The sequence below is a fragment of the Mobula birostris genome, chromosome 15, assembly GCF_030028105.1.
Source record: "Mobula birostris isolate sMobBir1 chromosome 15, sMobBir1.hap1, whole genome shotgun sequence".
In the NCBI taxonomy this organism is placed as follows: domain Eukaryota; kingdom Metazoa; phylum Chordata; class Chondrichthyes; order Myliobatiformes; family Myliobatidae; genus Mobula; species Mobula birostris.
In genome coordinates this window covers 28,284,746-28,302,767 of record NC_092384.1, presented here as the reverse complement: position 1 = coordinate 28,302,767, position 18,022 = coordinate 28,284,746, and the positions used below count along the sequence as shown (strand labels likewise).

The window sequence follows — 18,022 nt, the reverse complement described above, 5'->3', positions numbered from 1 at the left end:
TGGTCCATAACATGATTTTCCATAAAGGTGTATTATTTGTGCATGGTCAAGAAATAGGAGTTGAAAGCTTTATTGTCTACACCAGGGGTCCCCAACCTTTTTTGCACCACAGACCGGTTTAATACTGACAATATTCTTGCAGACCGGCCGACCGGTGGGGGGGTGTTCAAATTGGGTTAAACTCACCTCAACATGTCTTTTACAGTTAGGGTAGCCAACTTTCTCACTCCCAAATAAGGGACAAAATTAGCAGCCAAATCCCAGGACACTTGTGTTTACCCCAGGAAAGACTACCATGACCACGAAGCCTTGCGCAGGCACCTGTGTGTGCATGTGTCATGACGTGCGTGTGTGTGCCGTGCACATGCACGTACATGCCTATTTTTTTTTCCCACAAATCGGTTTTGGCTTAATCTTCCCGACTACACTGTACATACATTATTTCTACTTTATATAGGCTGTGTATTTATCATATCATTCCTCCTTTTACTATTTGTTAGTGTTACTTTCGGTTTTATGTGTTATTTGGTATGATTTGGTAGGTTATTTTTTGGGTCTAGGAACGCTCAATAATTTTTCCCATATAAATTAATGGTAATTGTTTCTTCGCTTTACGCCATTTTGGCACAAAAGGTTTCAAAGGAACGCTCTACCTTAGCTGGGGAAATACGGGACAAGGGCAGTCCCGTATGGGACAAACCAATTTAGCCCAATACAGGACAGTTGGCAACCCTATGTTCAAGTTCAACAGTGCGTGACAGGGAATGAGGAAAGGTACAGCTGACTCATATCGTTTCCTCGCGGCCCGGTAGCACATGCTTTGCGGCTCGGTGGTTGGGGACCACTGGTCTACACCCTCACCTTCCACACAAATTCAATGACAGCTATTTTTATTTAGTACCCCAAATTTTTGGATGGTGACTTGATAATTCTTTAAGGATGAATTCCTGTTGCCCAAATGGCCTTAACACAAGATTAGCCTGCACCATTGATCAATTTCAAGAAATATTAAAAAATAAGACGGTATTTATTGCTCAGTGATTAACTGTTGCAGTTTCAGATCCTATGCTTCCCAATAGCAAAGCCACATGAAAAACTATGGAAATTTACAAAATCATGTATATATCTATATAAACTACTAATGGATGCTGAACAAATGCAACCTATTCACATCATTTTCTTTTGATCTTTGATAAATTATAAATCCCCTGCCAGATCAGAGGCACAAATAATTTTATTTAACCAAACCACTTACTTCACCTCTTCACCAGCAAAATCAAACACCTTTGTGATTGTGACCTTTCCAGGTGATTTTAGTTTCTCTGTGTCTTTCACTAAATCCCGATGCTTGTTTGACTTCTCTTCAACTGATGTTTCCTAAAATGAAGATACAAGAACAATAACTATTATACATAATTAATCCATACCCAAACAGTATAGTTTATCAATAGCAAAACTATCAAAATGACTTCATCTGGTCACATGCAATGGTGCAGTTAAACAGAGAATCATAGCTGTCGTGAAAGACCCTCATCAGATAACAATAAAATGATTTCTTGTTTCACAAGTTATCACCTAAACTGGTCAGTAAACACACCTAAATCTGTTTTCACCTGGTGAAATCACTTTTTTACAGCTTAAATTTAATCGTATGCTTTTGTTAACCACTAAAAGAACTTTCGATGGAGGGTTAGTTCAACTCCTGTTTATTACCATATATAGGTTTCCCATTTCTAAGCCCTGTCATTCAATTTATAAATAAAAGGAACTCACCTTTAATATTGCTTGTTGTTACAGTCAGAACAGAAATTAGTTTAAATTACCACAGACTTAACCATAATTTTCAATACAGACATATTTTCTAAAACCTGAAGACTAGATCATTGTAAAGTAATATTTAGAACAAAACAGATTCTTCTGCCTTCTTGTTAAAGTAATTTTTACCAAATTGGGAATGCATTCAAGTTTAGTAACAACTTAGTTTCCCAAAAATACTTAGAAACTAGCACTCAAACAGCAGTACATTTATAACACAAATATAATGGGGTCCACATCCTATCCCCATTCTGTACCCTATTTCCAAATTCCCCTTCAAATCCCCACTCCTACACCACCAAATAAATATATTGCCCAGAACAGAACCACAGTCATTAGTAAACCAGAGAACTTAATTCAGTGCTGTGAAGGGTTTATCCAGTTATGTGGAAGGGTGACTTTTTTTTCCTCCACACTGTCACTGTATTTTCCAACTTATAAAACCTCCCTCAAGGTAAATGATTATAAAAATGGTTCTTTATTCAGTAGCCAGCATGGATTAAAACAAAAATAACCTATTTTAGAGATCCACTAATTCAAACTCCAGATTTGAAAGCAAAAAATGTATAACGTAAGAAATATAAATTATATTTCAATCTTTTAGAAGGGAGTCTAAACTTCAACTAAAATTTACAAAGTAAAGCAGGAACGAATGATCACATCTACATGTAGAACTGATCAAAGAATAAAGACAAGAGTGGTTAAGAACTGAATCTCAGAATAAAATAGTTGACCAGAGTCAATAATTTTCCAATTGCACAACAATATTATCAACAAGATGGAACCCAAAAATAACTTTCCCAAAGCTCAGAGAATTCATCTAGTCAGTAGATAGGCCTACATAAATCCACATAGTGCATCTCACTTTAAGTGAGAAAGAGAAAACACTGCAAATGCTTTCAATAATTCTGCAATGGGCTGGGGAAGGGAAAAATAAAACAATTTGGATTGTTATCAGCAATTCCCTAGGACAGATATGTTGATACTGATTAAAATCAGAATTAGTCTCACTGACTCTATATAAACAAAGCATCAGCTATTCACTCCTCAGAGTGGATGTCAAATTTCTCAAAACACATAAAATCCAGAAGGAAAAAAATAATGCGAAAGGGGTCAGAAATTATATGACTGAAAAACTTCAAAGGAATAAGAATGAACAAAAGCTATACTTGTTAATTCTCCCTGCACATTAAGAAAAAGATCTAAGATGGCGCCGCATACGGCGGCTGTGTTGCGAGCTCCATACCAACTTTACAGTATACTGCTAATTTCTGCAATTTCCTTCGCATTGCCTGTTCAAGTAGCTGATAGTTACATCAGATATGATAGACTGACTCTTTTGAACATCGGGAAGGTGGCAATTACCCACTACGTGTTGCCTTTTCTACACCGGGAACCCCTGCTTATGCGATCCATGGGAGGCTCATTTATTACATCGCCGCTACCTCGGAAGCGGCGCCAGAGGCAAGGGAGAAGGGCCGGCGTCCTGGTGAGGTTGAGACGGCATGCTAATCCGCCAACACTGCCAAGCACGCTCCTGGAAAGGAGTGTAACGTTTTGTATTTCATGGGGACCTGGCTGATAGAAGAGATACCGGATAACACCATCGAGTCCTCTGGGTTCTCCCTGTTCTGGGCGGACAGGTCTAAACCCTCTCTGGGAAGAGTAAAGGAAGTGGGGTACGCTTCATGGTCAATAATGTTTGGTGCGCCCCTCGGAACATGTATGCCCTGAAATCCTTTTGTTTCTCGGATCCGGAGTACCTTGTGCTGCTGTGTAGACCTTTCTGGTTGCCTAAAGAGTTCACAGCTGTTACTATCACAGTTCTGTATATTACAATAGACAATAGATGCAGGAGTAGGCCATTCGGCCCTTCGAGCCAGCACCGCCATTCACTGTGATCATGGCTGATCATCCACAATCAGTATCCAGTTCCTGCCTTATCCCTATAACCTTTGATTCCGCTACCTTTAAGAACTCTATCCATCTCTTTCTTGAAAGCATCCAGAGACCTGGCCTCCACAGCCTTCTGGGGCAGAGCATTCCATATATCCACTACTCTCTAGGTGAAAAAGGCAGAAACTGAAACAAGAGGTGGCCATAGTTAAAACCATCCACTGTTGGTCTGACAATTGGTCTCCATGCCACAGGACAGCTTTAATGACTCTTTCATAATAAGGATGTCTCCGCGTTCACGGAAGGGGCACGAGCTTCTTCCAGAAATGCATTGAGGATGTTGTCCCTCACAAATCAGTCAGGGTCTACCCAAACCAGAAACCGTGGATCAACAGTTCTGTGCGAGCAGCACTTATAACGCAACACAGCTTACACTGCTGGTAACCAACAGGAATTCAAGAAATGCAGCTACAATCTGCGTTATGTCATCAAGGCAGCGGAACAACAATACAGGGACAAGATATAGACACAACTCTCCACCAACAACACACGCAGCTTATGGCAAGGCTTGCACGCTATCGCATACTTCAAAGCTAAGCACAGTGGTGCTGTCATCTTTGCTGCCTCTCTCCCAGATGAGCCAAATCTTTTTTACGCTCAGTTCGATGTTGCCAACACTGAGCCCGAGGAAAGCTGCCGAAACAACTTGCACCTTGGTCATCTCTGAGGCTGAAGTACGCAGGTGTTTCCAACATGTGGACAGTCGCAAGGCTGCAGGACCAGACGTCATCCCAGGACGGGTACTCAGGATGTGCGCGGAACAACTAGAAGATGTGTTTACAGACCTTTTTAATCTCTCCCTCTCCCAGTGTAAAGTGCCCTCCTGCTTCAAAATATCCACCATTGTCCCATTATCTAAAAAGACCAAGGTAACATGTGCGAACAACTGGCATCCTGTCGAACTCTCCTCAAAAATAGGCAAATGTTTTGAGAGGCTGGCCAAGGACTACGTCTGCCACACACACTGGACTCCCTACAATTCGCCTATTGACACAACCGATTGACAAATAATGCAATAGCCACAGCTCTACACACCATCCTTAAACATCTGGAGAAGAAGGATGCTTATGTGAGAATGCTGTTCTTGGACTACAGTTGAACATTCAAAGATTTCAAAGGTACACCTAATGTCAGAGAAATGTATACAATATACATCCTGAAATGCTTTTTCTTCACAACCATCCATGGAAACAGAGGAATGCCCCAAAGAATGAATAACAGTTAAATGTTAAACCCCAGCCCCCCCACTACCCCCCCGCCATGAACATTGACTTCTCTACCTTCCATTAATGCCCCACCTCCCCTTTGTACCCCATCCGTTATTTATTTATTATTAATTTTTCCCCACTCTCTCTCTATCTCCTTTTTCTCCCTCTGTCCCTCTCACTATACTCCTTGCCCATCTTCTGGGCTTCCCCCCTCCCCCTTTCCTTCTCCCTCAGCCTTCAATCCCATGATCCTTTCATATCCCTTTTGCCAATCACCTGTCCAGCTCTTGGCTCCACCCCTCCCCCTCCTGTCTTCTCTTATCATTTTGGATCTCCCCCTCCCCCTCCCACTTTCAAATCTCCTACTATCTCTTCTTTCAGTTAGTCCTGACGCAGGGTCTCGGCCCGAAACGTCGACTATACCTCTTCCTATAGATGCTGCCTGGCCTGCTGCGTTCACCAGCATTTTTTGTGTGTGTTGCTTGAATTTCCAGCATCTGCAGATTTCCTCGTGTATGCTTTTCAATGCATCTGAATCAATAGTAGCATCTACTATTTCTGTTTCTTTTCACCCAGTTTCATGATCCAGCTCAGTTTTTGTCATTACCTCTTTGGTGGAAGCTGGAATAGTTGCTTTTGGTTTTGCCTTTTGCCCAACATCACTCAGGAAGCTGGCCCAGAGATCATCGGCCTTCTTCTTTTCCATCTTTGCACATTCCTCGGGATCAACATCCTGCTCACACTCTCCCTTGCCCTCATCACCACATTCTGAAGATCGCATGTTTCTGTTTCTGTCAAACAAAAGTTTATAAATAAGAATTGGAAGGGTGACTATTGAGCACATCAGATCTGCTTTAGGCACTGCTGCAGTAAGTAGACTAAATTTAAAAAAATAAAAAAACATTTGCATTGTATTTCCTTATCTAACATACAAATTCAGATTGATTTATCACATGTATGTCGAAACATACAGTGAAATGTATCATTTGTGTTAACAACCAACACAACCCAAGGATGTGCTGGAGGCAGCTGACAAGTGTTACCACCATTCCAGCACCAACACATCACACCCACAATGTCAAGAGATCAACACAGAACATAACAATTCAGAACACAACCAGTACCCAAACAACAACAAATCAGGCCCCTTTCCTCCCTCCCACCCACCCACACAGATAATCTTCCAGCTCCAGGAAAGGACTCAGCCTCTGGGCTTCGAGTTCTGGACTTCCGATTGACCTTCACAGCATCGGCAAGTGTTGACCAGTAATGTTTAGTAGGATATACAAGACTATTCACTGAAGAAGGGGGAAGATACAGAAACAGTGAAAAGAAACACCTACCAAAGGGCTGCTATTGTATTGCACTGAGATTAAAGTAGAGACGCCATCTGTTAAGAGGCACACTAACTTCTATACACAAGATTCACATTCCAGAGAATTAAAGTTAGCAAGGACAAGCTTAGAGTTGAGTATTGATGAGAGGAGTTCTGAGAATATACGAACGTCTGAATAATCAGGCTCATGATTACTCGGAAAAGATGGAAATCAATTAGCACATTTAACGAAAGAAAATAACCTGAGAAAGATTACAAGATTAGAAGCAGAGAGATTCTGCAGCAATGGGGAAAAATTAAGAAAGTGTGCACAGCTAAAGGGGCAGATTTTGGAAAAAAAAAGTTTGGAGAAAGCAAATATATTGGCCGTTCCACCAACAATATAGGGAAGGAAGTAAACGATGAAGCAGAATATGATGTTCAGCACTCAGTGCAAGTTCAGTGTTGCTGTCACTATTGTAAGTGCTCCTCGTAGTAACATCTCAATAATATTTAATTTACTCACCTGGTGGAGATTCGTTTCCCTGGTTTTTTTGCTGATTTCTTTTTCTGGGGTTGTTCATCATCATCCTCAAGATTTTCTTTTACCAGTTCACTGACATCATCTTCACTGTAATCTTCATCTGTAAAAGTCAAAATAATGTTACTCTCTAAGTCTTTTGACTAGTAAAACAAAATAAATTCTAAATCAAGGCAAACTGGACCACTGAAAATCGAAAATGTGTCAAAAGTCAATTGGTCAATATACCACTTATGCCATTGGTACAAGTTCTTATTGGGAAAAAGTAAATTAGGTGATGCAAAGAATTTTCTTCATTGCTGCTGGGTTGGCGGTGGGGCAGAGGAGGGGTTGGTGATGGAGGAACATTGTTCGGAGAAGAGTTTTTAAAATAGTGAAGCATATCACTGCTGTGCTCCTCATTTCTGATTTCATTAGTCATATGAATCAAAAGTATTACGGAAGTTTACAGCAGGAGGCCATTCAACACGAAATGTTCTTGCAGGCCGAAAAAAAAAGCAACTTGGACTAACTTTCCATTCCTTGTTTTGTAAACCAAAGGGGAAATGAAATGTGGTGAAGGACCCCTGCTACGTCATCCTTTCAGGCACAAGTTCCAGATAAGCACCAGTTTTTGGAAAGAAGATATTTGTTCTCAAGTACCCTCTAACTCTCCTGCAAATTATCCTACACCCTGTAACTAAAGATCTCTCAGTTCAGGAAAGTACTTCCTTCCTAAACCCAAGTCCCTTTATTTTTTTTTTGAAAAACACACCTTTCTAAAATCAACCCCATCTGTCCCAATAAAAACCAGGCCAACTAATCTCTCCTCACTATTCAAATTTTCGTCACCTTGCAATGATCAGAATTTTACTCGGTTTTTTCACTATGCTCTGACCAGCCTGTATATGACACTCCTATTACTGCATACTAGGCATAGAAAAAAAAGGTTCCAAAAAGGTCCTGTTATCTTCAGGGACCTATGGACATATGTTATCACTTTTCTCAGTCAACTACTGAGTAATAAGTATTCCCTTGCTGACAAGGTTGATTATTTTATCATCATTCCCTCCCTATTTAAACAGTGCATCCTCTTAGTAACCCTCTAACCCAAAAGATTAAACATGTAGGAAAAATTGGAAAATATCAGCCCCTGTACTTCTTAGATGTATCTAATGTACCTGCCTCAACCTTTTCCTCTGGCAGGTGGTTATTTAAACACTTTATTAGGTACAAAAGGGTACCTGGTGTGGCCTTCTGCTGTGGCCCATCCATATCAAGGTTCAACATGCTCTTCTGCACACCATTGTTGTAATGCATTGTTATTTGAGTTACTGTCGCTTCCTGTCACCTTGAAACCAGTCTAGACATTCTCCTCTGACCTCACTCATTAGCAAGGTGTTTTCACCCACAGAACTGCTGCTCACTGGATGTCTGTTGCTTTTCACATCATTCTCTGGAAACTCTACAGCCTGTTGTGAATGAAAATCCCAGGGGATCAGCAGTTTCTGAGATACTTAAACTACCCATCTGGCACAATCAATCATAAAAAGGAAATAAAGGAAGGCATTAAACTAAAAGCTCATGCATACAAAGTCGCCAAGTAGTGGGAAACTGGAAAACTTTAGAAAGCAACAAAGAACCACGAAGCAAGCAATAAAGAAAGGGAAGGTAGATTATGAATGCAACACCCTGGTTTCCTTGGCTGAGTAAGTCTAGGGAAGACACTCTCAAGTCCCGCCAAACTTGTGAGATTGAGATGGCTCGTCCCACCCCAACCCCCAGTTTGTGTGGATGCTGTGTAATTTGCTACCCTGTTACAAGTTAGTGCCACGGTTAAGGGAATATTTATGAACCTTAACTGAAGGGTTAGTAACGAATAACAAAAAGAAAAGGGGCCCATTCTAATTAAACAGTCAAATGTGCACAAATTGGAGCTCATCTTAAACTTCTCTGTCACTCACACACTGGGCCTTCGGTCAACGTGAAAGCACACACCACCTTCCAAATGTCACTCGCAATCCATTGTGAACAAACGGTCTCTCACCAGATCATATGCACCACCGGTTCTCCCCAGCGTCTTCTCTCTCCATCTCCCACCGAACATATGCCCAAGACCAACCTTGTTGTCCCTCACCAAGAAAACCTCCCACTAACTGGATCGCACACATTCCACATCATCCTTAATCTTCAATGGTAACCCAAACAGACTGAAAGCAGAATAAACTGCGCTTACAGAGCTGCTAAATGAAATACCTTCAGCATAACAGTATAGATGTGAACCAGGACATTACATGAAAACAAACTAGAACAAAATATAAAAACAGATAGCAAAAGTTTTTATAAAGCAGAAAAGAGTGGCCGAAGTGAGCGGAGGATAAGAAGAGGGAATTGATATTAGGTAGTGAGGAAATGGCCAAGGCTCCAAATGAACATTTTGCGTCAGTCTTCACGATGGAGGACATAACTAACATGCTGAAGAGTGAAGATATGGATGCAAAGGGAGGTGAGGACTTCGATACAATAGCTATTACTAAAGAGGTAGTGCTGAGCAAATTTGTGGGCCTAAAGATACACAAGTCCCCGGGTTCTGGTGGAATGCATCCCACGGTACTGAAAGAAATAGCAAAAGTTATAGTAGAAGCTTTGGTGATAATTTACCAAAATTCTCTAGACTCTGGGCAGGTCCTAGCAGATTCGAAGAAGGCGAATGTCACGTCACTGTTCAAAAAAGGATGTAGGCAAAAGGCAGGTAACTATAGGCTGGTTAGTTTAACATCTGCAGTTGGAAAATGCTTGAAGCTACTATTAAAGAAGAAATAGCAAGGCATCTGGAAAGAAATGGATTCATCAGGCAGACACAGCATGGATTCAGCAAAGGCAGGTCCTGTTTGACAAACTTACTGGAGTTCTCTGAGGATATAACAAGCACAGTGGATAGAGGGGAACAGATGGACATCATTTACTTGGACTTTCAGAAGGCATTCGATAAGGTGCCATATAAAAGACATCCTTAAGATAAGGACGCATAGAGTTGGGGGTGATGTATTAGCATGGATAGAGGATCGGTTAACCACTAGAATGCAGAGAGTTGGGATACATGGGAGTTAATCTGGTTGGCAATCAGTGGTGAGCATTGTGCTGCAGGGGTCAGAGCTGGGTCCACAACCGTTCATGAAATACATTAACAATCTGAAAGAGGGGACCAAGTGCAGTGCATCTAAGTTTGCTAATGACACTAAATTGAGTGGAAAAGCAAACTGTGCAGAGGATATGGAGAGTCTGCAGAGAGATATATAGATAGGTTAAGTGACAGTGAAGAGGAGGGTCAAGGGTCTGGTAGATGGAATACAATGTTGGTAAGTGTAAAGCCATCCACTTTGGAAGGAAAAATGGAAGATCAGATTATGATTTAAATGGTAAAAGATTGCAGCACGCTGCTATGCAGAAGGACTTGGGAGTGCTTGTGCACGAATCACAAAAGGTTGGTTTGCAGGTGCAGCAGGCTATCAGGAAGGCAAATAGAATGTTGGAGGGATTGAATTTAAGAAGAGGGAGGTTATGCTACAATTGTACAGGGTACTGGTGAGGATGCACCTGGAGTACTATGTGCATTTCTAGTCTCCTTACTTGAGGAAGGATATTCTGGCTCTGGAGGCAGTGCAGAGGAGGTTCACCAGGTTGATTCCAGAGATGAAGGGGTTAGACTATGAAGAGAGACTGAGTTGCCTGGGACTGTACTCGCTGGAATTCAGAAGGATGAGAGATCTTATAGAAACATAAAATTATGAAAGGGATAGATTAGATAGAGGCAGGAAAGTGGTTTCCACTGGTAGGTGAGACTAGAACTAGGGGACATAGCCTCAAGATTCGGGGGAGTTAAATTTAGGACGGAGGTGAGGAGGAGCTGCTTTTCCCAGAGTGCGAATTTGTGAGTTCTCTGCCCAATGAAGCAGTTGAGGCTATCTCAATAAATATACTTTAAGACAATGTTGGATAGATTTTTGTATAGTAGAGGAATATAGGGTTATGGGGAAAAGGCAGGTAGGTGGAGATGAATCCATGGCCAAATCAGTTACGATTTTATTGAATGGCTCAATGAGCAAGATGGCCTACTCCTGCTCCTATTACTTATGTTAAGTTCTAAAATCACTCAGATCACATTTCTTACCCATTCTGATGTTTGGCCTGAACAAATGAATGTCTGAATGCTTTTATGCACTGAGTTTTCTGCCATATGATTGGCGGATTAGATGTTTGAATTAATGAGGTGTACAAGTTTATCAAAATTCCATTTTCATTTTTAAATCTTTTTATTAATTATTATAGAAAATCAACAACAAAAATACGTTGAAATAATCAAGTCAATATATCAATATGTATAATAAGAATCAAATTATTAACCAAGCTAAACAATGTATCAATAATAATAATAAAAACAAAATGTTAAAGCTTTTTTTTGGAAAAAAGGAAAAAAGAACCCCTACTAACTAAAAAAAACCCCAGCTAACAACAAAAAAAACGAGGAAAAAAACCCATTTGGAGTACAAACCGGATCTATGCGCCAGACAAGCTTCCGTAAAAAAAAAGACATCAATCCGCCAACCAAATCCATTTACCCAAGAATCGGAAGGAGACCATCCTAATTAACTCAAATCAAATGATAGTAACAGGTAAAAGAGCCCCACTTTTTCTCAAAGTCAAACTGAGGATCAAAAGTTCGGCTTCTAATTTTTTCCAAACTAAGACATAGCATCATCTGAGAGAACCATTGTATCAAGGTAGGAGCAGAAGCATCTTTCCATTTTAACAAGATAGCCCTTCTAACCAATAATGTAACAAATGCAATTACATGTTGGTCTGATATAGAAATACCATGAATATATTGAGGAATTATACTAAAGAAAACTGTCAATTTATTAGGTTGTAAATTAATTTTTAAAGCTTTAGAAATTGTAGAAAAAATAAGATTTCCAAAACTGTTTCAATACAGAACTCGACCAAAACATATGTGTCAATGTAGCTATCTCAGTTTTACATCTATCACACTGACTATTAACATTAGGAAATATTTTAGACAGTATCTCCTTTGTCAAATAATAACGATGTACAATTTTAAATTGAATTAGAGAATGACTGGCGCAAATTGAAGAAGCGTTAACCAACTTCAAAATTCCCAACCAATCCTCTGTTATCAAGGTCATGTTAAGCTCTCTTTCCCAATCTTGCTTAATCTTAAATAAAGAATAATTATCCTGTTGTAATAGTAAATTATAAATTTTCCCAATAAAACCTTTCACTAAAGGGTTCATTTTTAAAATAATGTCTAACAGGTCAGAATCTTGTATATATGGAAAATTACTTAAATATTCTTGTAAAAAATGTCTGACCTGAAGATATTGCAAAAAATGTGAGTGTGAAAAAGAGTATTTAGTTACTAATTTCTCAAAGGACATCAATCGGCCTTCTTGAAACAGATCCATAAAGGAATAAATTCCTTTATTCCTCCAAAGCGAAAAGGTAGGATCATTAAGTGAAGGTTTAAATAAATAGTTTTGATAACTTAAACTAAAAAGGTTAAATTTTTTAGGATTAAAAAACTTACAAAACTGGTATCAAATTCGTAATGATTGCTTAATCATAGGATTTATATTTAAAATAGAAATTTTGGCTAATTGTACAGGTAAAGAAGCTCTTAATAATGAACTTAAGTAAAATTGTTTCAGAGCTTTCAATTCCAGATCAACCCATGGTGGTTGTTCATTTTTATCGGTTCCAATATATCCAAGAACACGCATAATGTATATTAACCACCCAATAATACATTCTTAAATTAGGCAAAGCAAGACCTCCATACTTTTTTAATTTTTGTAAATGACATTTTCCAATTCTTGGTCTTTTATTATTCCAAACAAAAGATGAAATAATAGAATCAACCTCATCAAAAAACTTCTTAGTTAAAAAATAGTTTTATTTTGAAATAAGTTTGTACATATAAAAATTTTGGTAAGGTCATCACTTTAACAGCATGAATTTGACCAACTAATGAAAGTGTAAGAGGATTCCATCTAGAAAATAATTGCTTCATAAAATCCACTAAGGGAACTAAATTAGCTCTATAAAAGTCTCCATAATTTTTAGTGATGATAATACCTAAATATTTAAAAAAATCCGTAACTATAAAAGGAATATCATCATATATAAAAGCAGAATCATTTATAGGAAATAATTCACTTTTATGCAGGTTTAATTTAAATCCTGAAAACTGTCCAAATTAATTTAATAATTTCAATAAATTAGGAATAGATTCTTCAGGTTTCAAAGTATAAACTAAGAGATCATCAGCATAAAGGGAAATCTTTTGACTAGTCCCATTTATGGAAATTCCTTAAATATCCTTAGCTTCACAAAGTGCAATAGCCAAAGGTTCCAGCACCAAATTAAATAATAAAGGACTTAACAGACATCCTTGTCTCGTATCCCACGAAAGTCAAGGAAGATCTACAGTTATAGGAATCATAGTGGCAATAGGACTTTTATATATCATTCTAATCACTTATTAAAATTAGTACCAAAGCTAAATTTCTCTAAAACGTTAAATAAATATTTGCATTCAACTCTATCAAAATGCCAAGAGATACAACACATTGGGGAGTTTTCGAAAGGGATGAATATATAACATTTAACAGTCTACGAGTGTTAGAAAAAGAATAATGGCCTTTTATAAAACCCGTTTGGTCCTGAGAAATAATGTTAGCTAGTATATTCTCCAACTGATTAGCCATTATTTTTGAAAGAATTTTGGCATCTACATTTAATAATGAGATAGATCTATATGAAGCACAATCCGTACGGTCTTTATCTTTCTTAAGAATTAAAGAAATAGAAGCTTCATAAAATGTAGAAGGTAACTCTCCTAACAAAAGAGAATCTTTAAGCATTTTCAACATATAAGGAGTAAGAAAATTTTTGATTTTTTTATAAAATCCTACAGAAAAACCATCCAGTCCAGGAGCTTTACCAGATTGCATTGAAAGAATAGCTTTCTGAACTTCTCTTTCAGTAAAAGGAGTATCAAGAATTTGTTGATCTTCAACAGATATTCTAGGAAAATCAATCTTTTATAAAAAGGCATTCATTTTAGAAGGATCAGCTGGAAACTGAGATTTATAGTTCACTGTAATAGTCTTGGAAAAATTTTATTAATATCTTCATAATTACAAGCTAAACTACCATCTCCCTTACGAATTTTAAAAATTTGTCTTTTAGCTCTAACTGCTTGTAGTTCGGATGCTAATAGCTTATTATTTTTATCTCCAAACACATAAAATTGACTTTTTAATTTAAGCAAATTTCTTTCAAGAGGATAAGTTAATAATAAATTATATTGTGATTGAAGTTCAACCCTTTGTTTAAATAAATCAATATTAGGAGAAACTGCATAAGTGTTATCCAAGTCTTTAATTTGTTTTGAAATCCTATCTAACTCTACTTTTGTCTTTCTTAAGCTTAGTCAAATAGGAGATTATCTGACCTCGCAAATACACTTTAAATGTATTCCATATAATCAATTTTGACACATCTCCCATATTATTAAAAAGAAAAAAATCTTTTATTTGAATATCTATAAATTTGACAAGTCCGAACTTTGTAGTAAGTTTTCTGGAAAACGCCAAGGCAAGTTTACATTATTAACATCATTCAATTCAAAAGTTAAGCTTAAAGGCGCATGATCCAAGACAGCAATAGCATCATATTCACATTTCTGGACAAAAATCGGAAATCAGCTATAAAATAATCAATTCGCGAATATTTTTTATGGACATGTGAATAAAAAGAATAATCCTTATCATTAAGATGTAGAATTCTCTACATTTCTATCAAACCATAATCAATTAAAAAGGACTTAATAAGTGATGCTGAACAACTTGGAAGCTGCTGAGTGGTTGAATTCTTATCAATCAAAGGGTTTAAACAACAGTTGAAGTCACCTCCCATCAGTAGCATATATTCATTTAAGTCTGGTAATAAACCAAATACATTTTTAAAAAAAGGATCATCTACATTACGTCCGCATAGATTAACCAGGACAATTTTACTATTACAAATTGTTCCTTTAATAATTAAAAATCTACCATTTATATCTGAGACAATATCTTCTTGGATAAACAAAATATTAGATTTAATAAAAATAGATACTCCCTTTGTTTTCTTTTGACAAGTAGCATGATATTGAAGGCCCTTCCACATTTTAAAAAATCTATTTTGATCGCCCATTCTGATATGCGTTTCTTGACCAAAAATTATATCAGGCTGGAATCGATTAATAATTTAAAAAGTCTTCTTTCGCTTGATAGGGTGATTCCAGCCATGTACATTCCAACTAATAACATTTATCTGTTTAATAACCATAGAATATTGTTTTAAACACAAAAATACACGCATACCATTGTGGGCTAATCAAAGATGGCAGTGATGAGTATAACCATATAGAAAACACGCATGCTCTGGAGCTCCATAATGGGGAAAAAACCTGAAAAAAAATCCTGTAATAAACCCCAAAATGCAAAAAAAAACCCCGAAACCTCCCACCATCCCAAAAGGTAGAAATCCGGCGAAAGGAAGGAAAAAGCCAGAATGCCTCCACAAAGAGAAAAGAAAAAGCTGAATTCCACGTGCGGCTCAATATAAATAGTAATTTAAAAGTTTTTCTCCCAATTCCTCCCCCTCCCCTTTACAAAGAAATCACATGACCCTCAGACAAGAAAACCCAGCAGAGAAGCAGAAAAGATGTTTATAGTTAATCATTGAAAATAAACTAAGGAATGCAAAAGCAGTCTCCAAAAGCGTCAAAACAATGCTATTAAACCTAAACAATACAATCTCTAACAAGAAAAAGGCACCATTATTCCTTTAGCTTACTCCACAAATTTTTTAATAAAGGCTAAAGCTAATTATCTATTCTAAACACTCCTCACTATATAAGAAAGTCTACATAAACTATGAAAGCTATCACTTAATTAATAAAAAAGGAAAAAAGCATATAATCAAACCAGTTAATAATCTGTCCACTGTGTTAGTTCACTCCATATACCAAACAGACTTCAAAAAAGTCATTCATTAGTCAAACCAAGAAGTTCACTTCTTCTTTAAATAGTTCATCAATCAAAGGAAATCTTCAGCATATCAAAAATCTTCAAAGCCTGTTTTCTTTCAGAAAATTATTCAGCAACCCTTCATGTGTCAGCCGACTCCACGATAGAGTTAACAAAGTCCAATGCCGCTTGGGGATCCAAAAACACACGAGGTGTAGAATCTTTAGGAAATAATTTTAATCTAGCAGGGTAGCGAAGTGATGGAAAAAATCCCTTTGCATGAGCAATCTTCATAGCTGGGACAAATTTAATCCGCTGTTCCACAATTTCCCATGGATAATCTTCATGAAAACGGATCTCGGAACCATTATATTTAAAAACTCTCTGTTTCCTTGCACATTTTATGATTTGGTCTTTAACTTTAAAGCGAAGAAAATTGACCAACATTGGCCAAGTTTTACCTGAGATCTGAGAATTCAATATGGAAATTCTATGAGCTCTTTCAATATCGGGAGGCTGAGGAAACAAAGATTGAAACAAATTGGCAAAATAGTCCAATAAATTCCCACTCTGAGCCTTCCTTCAATCCGATAATTCAATTGGATTATTCTGACGAGACTTCGCATCTGAATCCACAATTTTACGTTGAGCCTGTTCCAAGCGGGTTGAAATATCCACAATCTGACATTTCAATTCTTTAAACTCAGTACAGGTTTCCCCCGTCATCCAAAGGTAGAGCGTTCCTATGAAACAGTTCGTAAGCCGGAATGTCGAAAAGCGAAGAAACAATTACCATTTATATGGGAAAATTTTGTGAGCGTTCGCAGACCCAAAAATAACCTACCAAATCATGCCAAATAACACATAAAACCTAAAACAACAGTAACAGTAAAAGCAGGAATGATATGTTAAATACACAGCTTATATAAAGTAGAAACACTTTTCCACAATCATTGCCTGACCTGTTCTCCGTAGCGAAAATTTCATGCAAGCGCCGTAGGCAAAAACACCGCACAAGCGCTCTCCAGTAACCTTTAAGCTATGAAGCTGCCAAATCATACCAAATAACACGTAAAAATACACAGCCGATATAAAGTAGAAATAATGTATGTACAGTGTAGTATCACATTGCATCAGTGTAGTATCACAATCGCATTGCCTCTGATCTGGGCCGACATTTACGTGTGGGGTGGCACCTAATTAATTAGCATGTTTATTTCGGCTTTTTTCTTAAAGATGTGCTGTGTGCCTCCTGGCTACTGCTGCACTCTCCGCGAATTGGTATCTGTCCGCGGCCTGGGTGTTGGGGTGGTGGGCTCTGGGGTGTCATCTCGTCGTCTGTTTCCATTAGAGTAGGCAGCTCATCTTCTCCTATGACTGCCCGCCTCGATGTCGAAGGTCAAGGTTCGTCGTCTGCTGTGGCTGATGTGGAAGGCTTGTTTGACTGCTGAGTCTTGCACATTTTTCTATCATACAGTTCTTTGTAAGCACTCTAAACATCCTGCAAATATCCCCTAAACCACCTGTACCCTTTCAAAATTAAAGTCATACTTTATCATTACTCATTCGGTTTCGATTGTTATCCTTCCCTCTTCCAATTGCATCAGCTCTTCATCTATCAGTTCTTGGTCATGGGATGCCAAAACCTCTTCAACATCATCTTCGTCAGCTTCCACAAGCCAAACTCACTTAGTCCTTACTTCATTCACCACGATCAAAATGCTTAATTATGTCTAGTTTTACGCTAAGTGTAACACCCTTACGAGCTCTTTCAGGCTTTTCCGATACCTTAGAACTCATCTTGCTAACGGCTGCTCACAGGCACGTGTTTAAGCAATGCCGGCGAGATTGCAGTTTTGAATCCGGGGGAGAGCGGCTGCTCGGGGCGCGCGCTGCTTTATTCGTAACAGTGAAAACATCTTCTGTTAGCGAAAACAGGGTACTAATATAGGTCTTTCGTAACAATGAGGTTTCGTAAAGCGAACGTTCGAAAAGCGGGGGACACTTGTATTCAAAGAAATAATATTTTCCTCAATAGTCTGAAAACTCTGTCGGAACAACTTCAACTCAGAAGTGTTATTGTCTATTTTGTTGTCGAGAGCTACCAATGCAC

The 18,022-nt window shown here is 38.1% G+C and overlaps 1 protein-coding gene across 4 annotated transcripts in view; it reads right to left on the bottom strand.

The window, feature by feature from the left end:
- The window catches only part of cfdp1 (craniofacial development protein 1), a 229,138-nt gene that overhangs the window by 207,418 nt on the left and 3,698 nt on the right, over positions 1-18,022 (bottom strand). For all 4 annotated transcript variants that reach the window (XM_072279521.1, XM_072279522.1, XM_072279523.1 and 1 more), the window contains exons 2-4: positions 6,821-6,938; positions 5,587-5,770; positions 1,256-1,377 (exon numbers count right to left, since the gene is read on the bottom strand). In XM_072279521.1, coding sequence (XP_072135622.1) covers positions 1,256-1,377; positions 5,587-5,770; positions 6,821-6,938 — 424 coding nt within the window. The remainder of the gene's footprint in view (positions 1-1,255; positions 1,378-5,586; positions 5,771-6,820; positions 6,939-18,022) is intronic.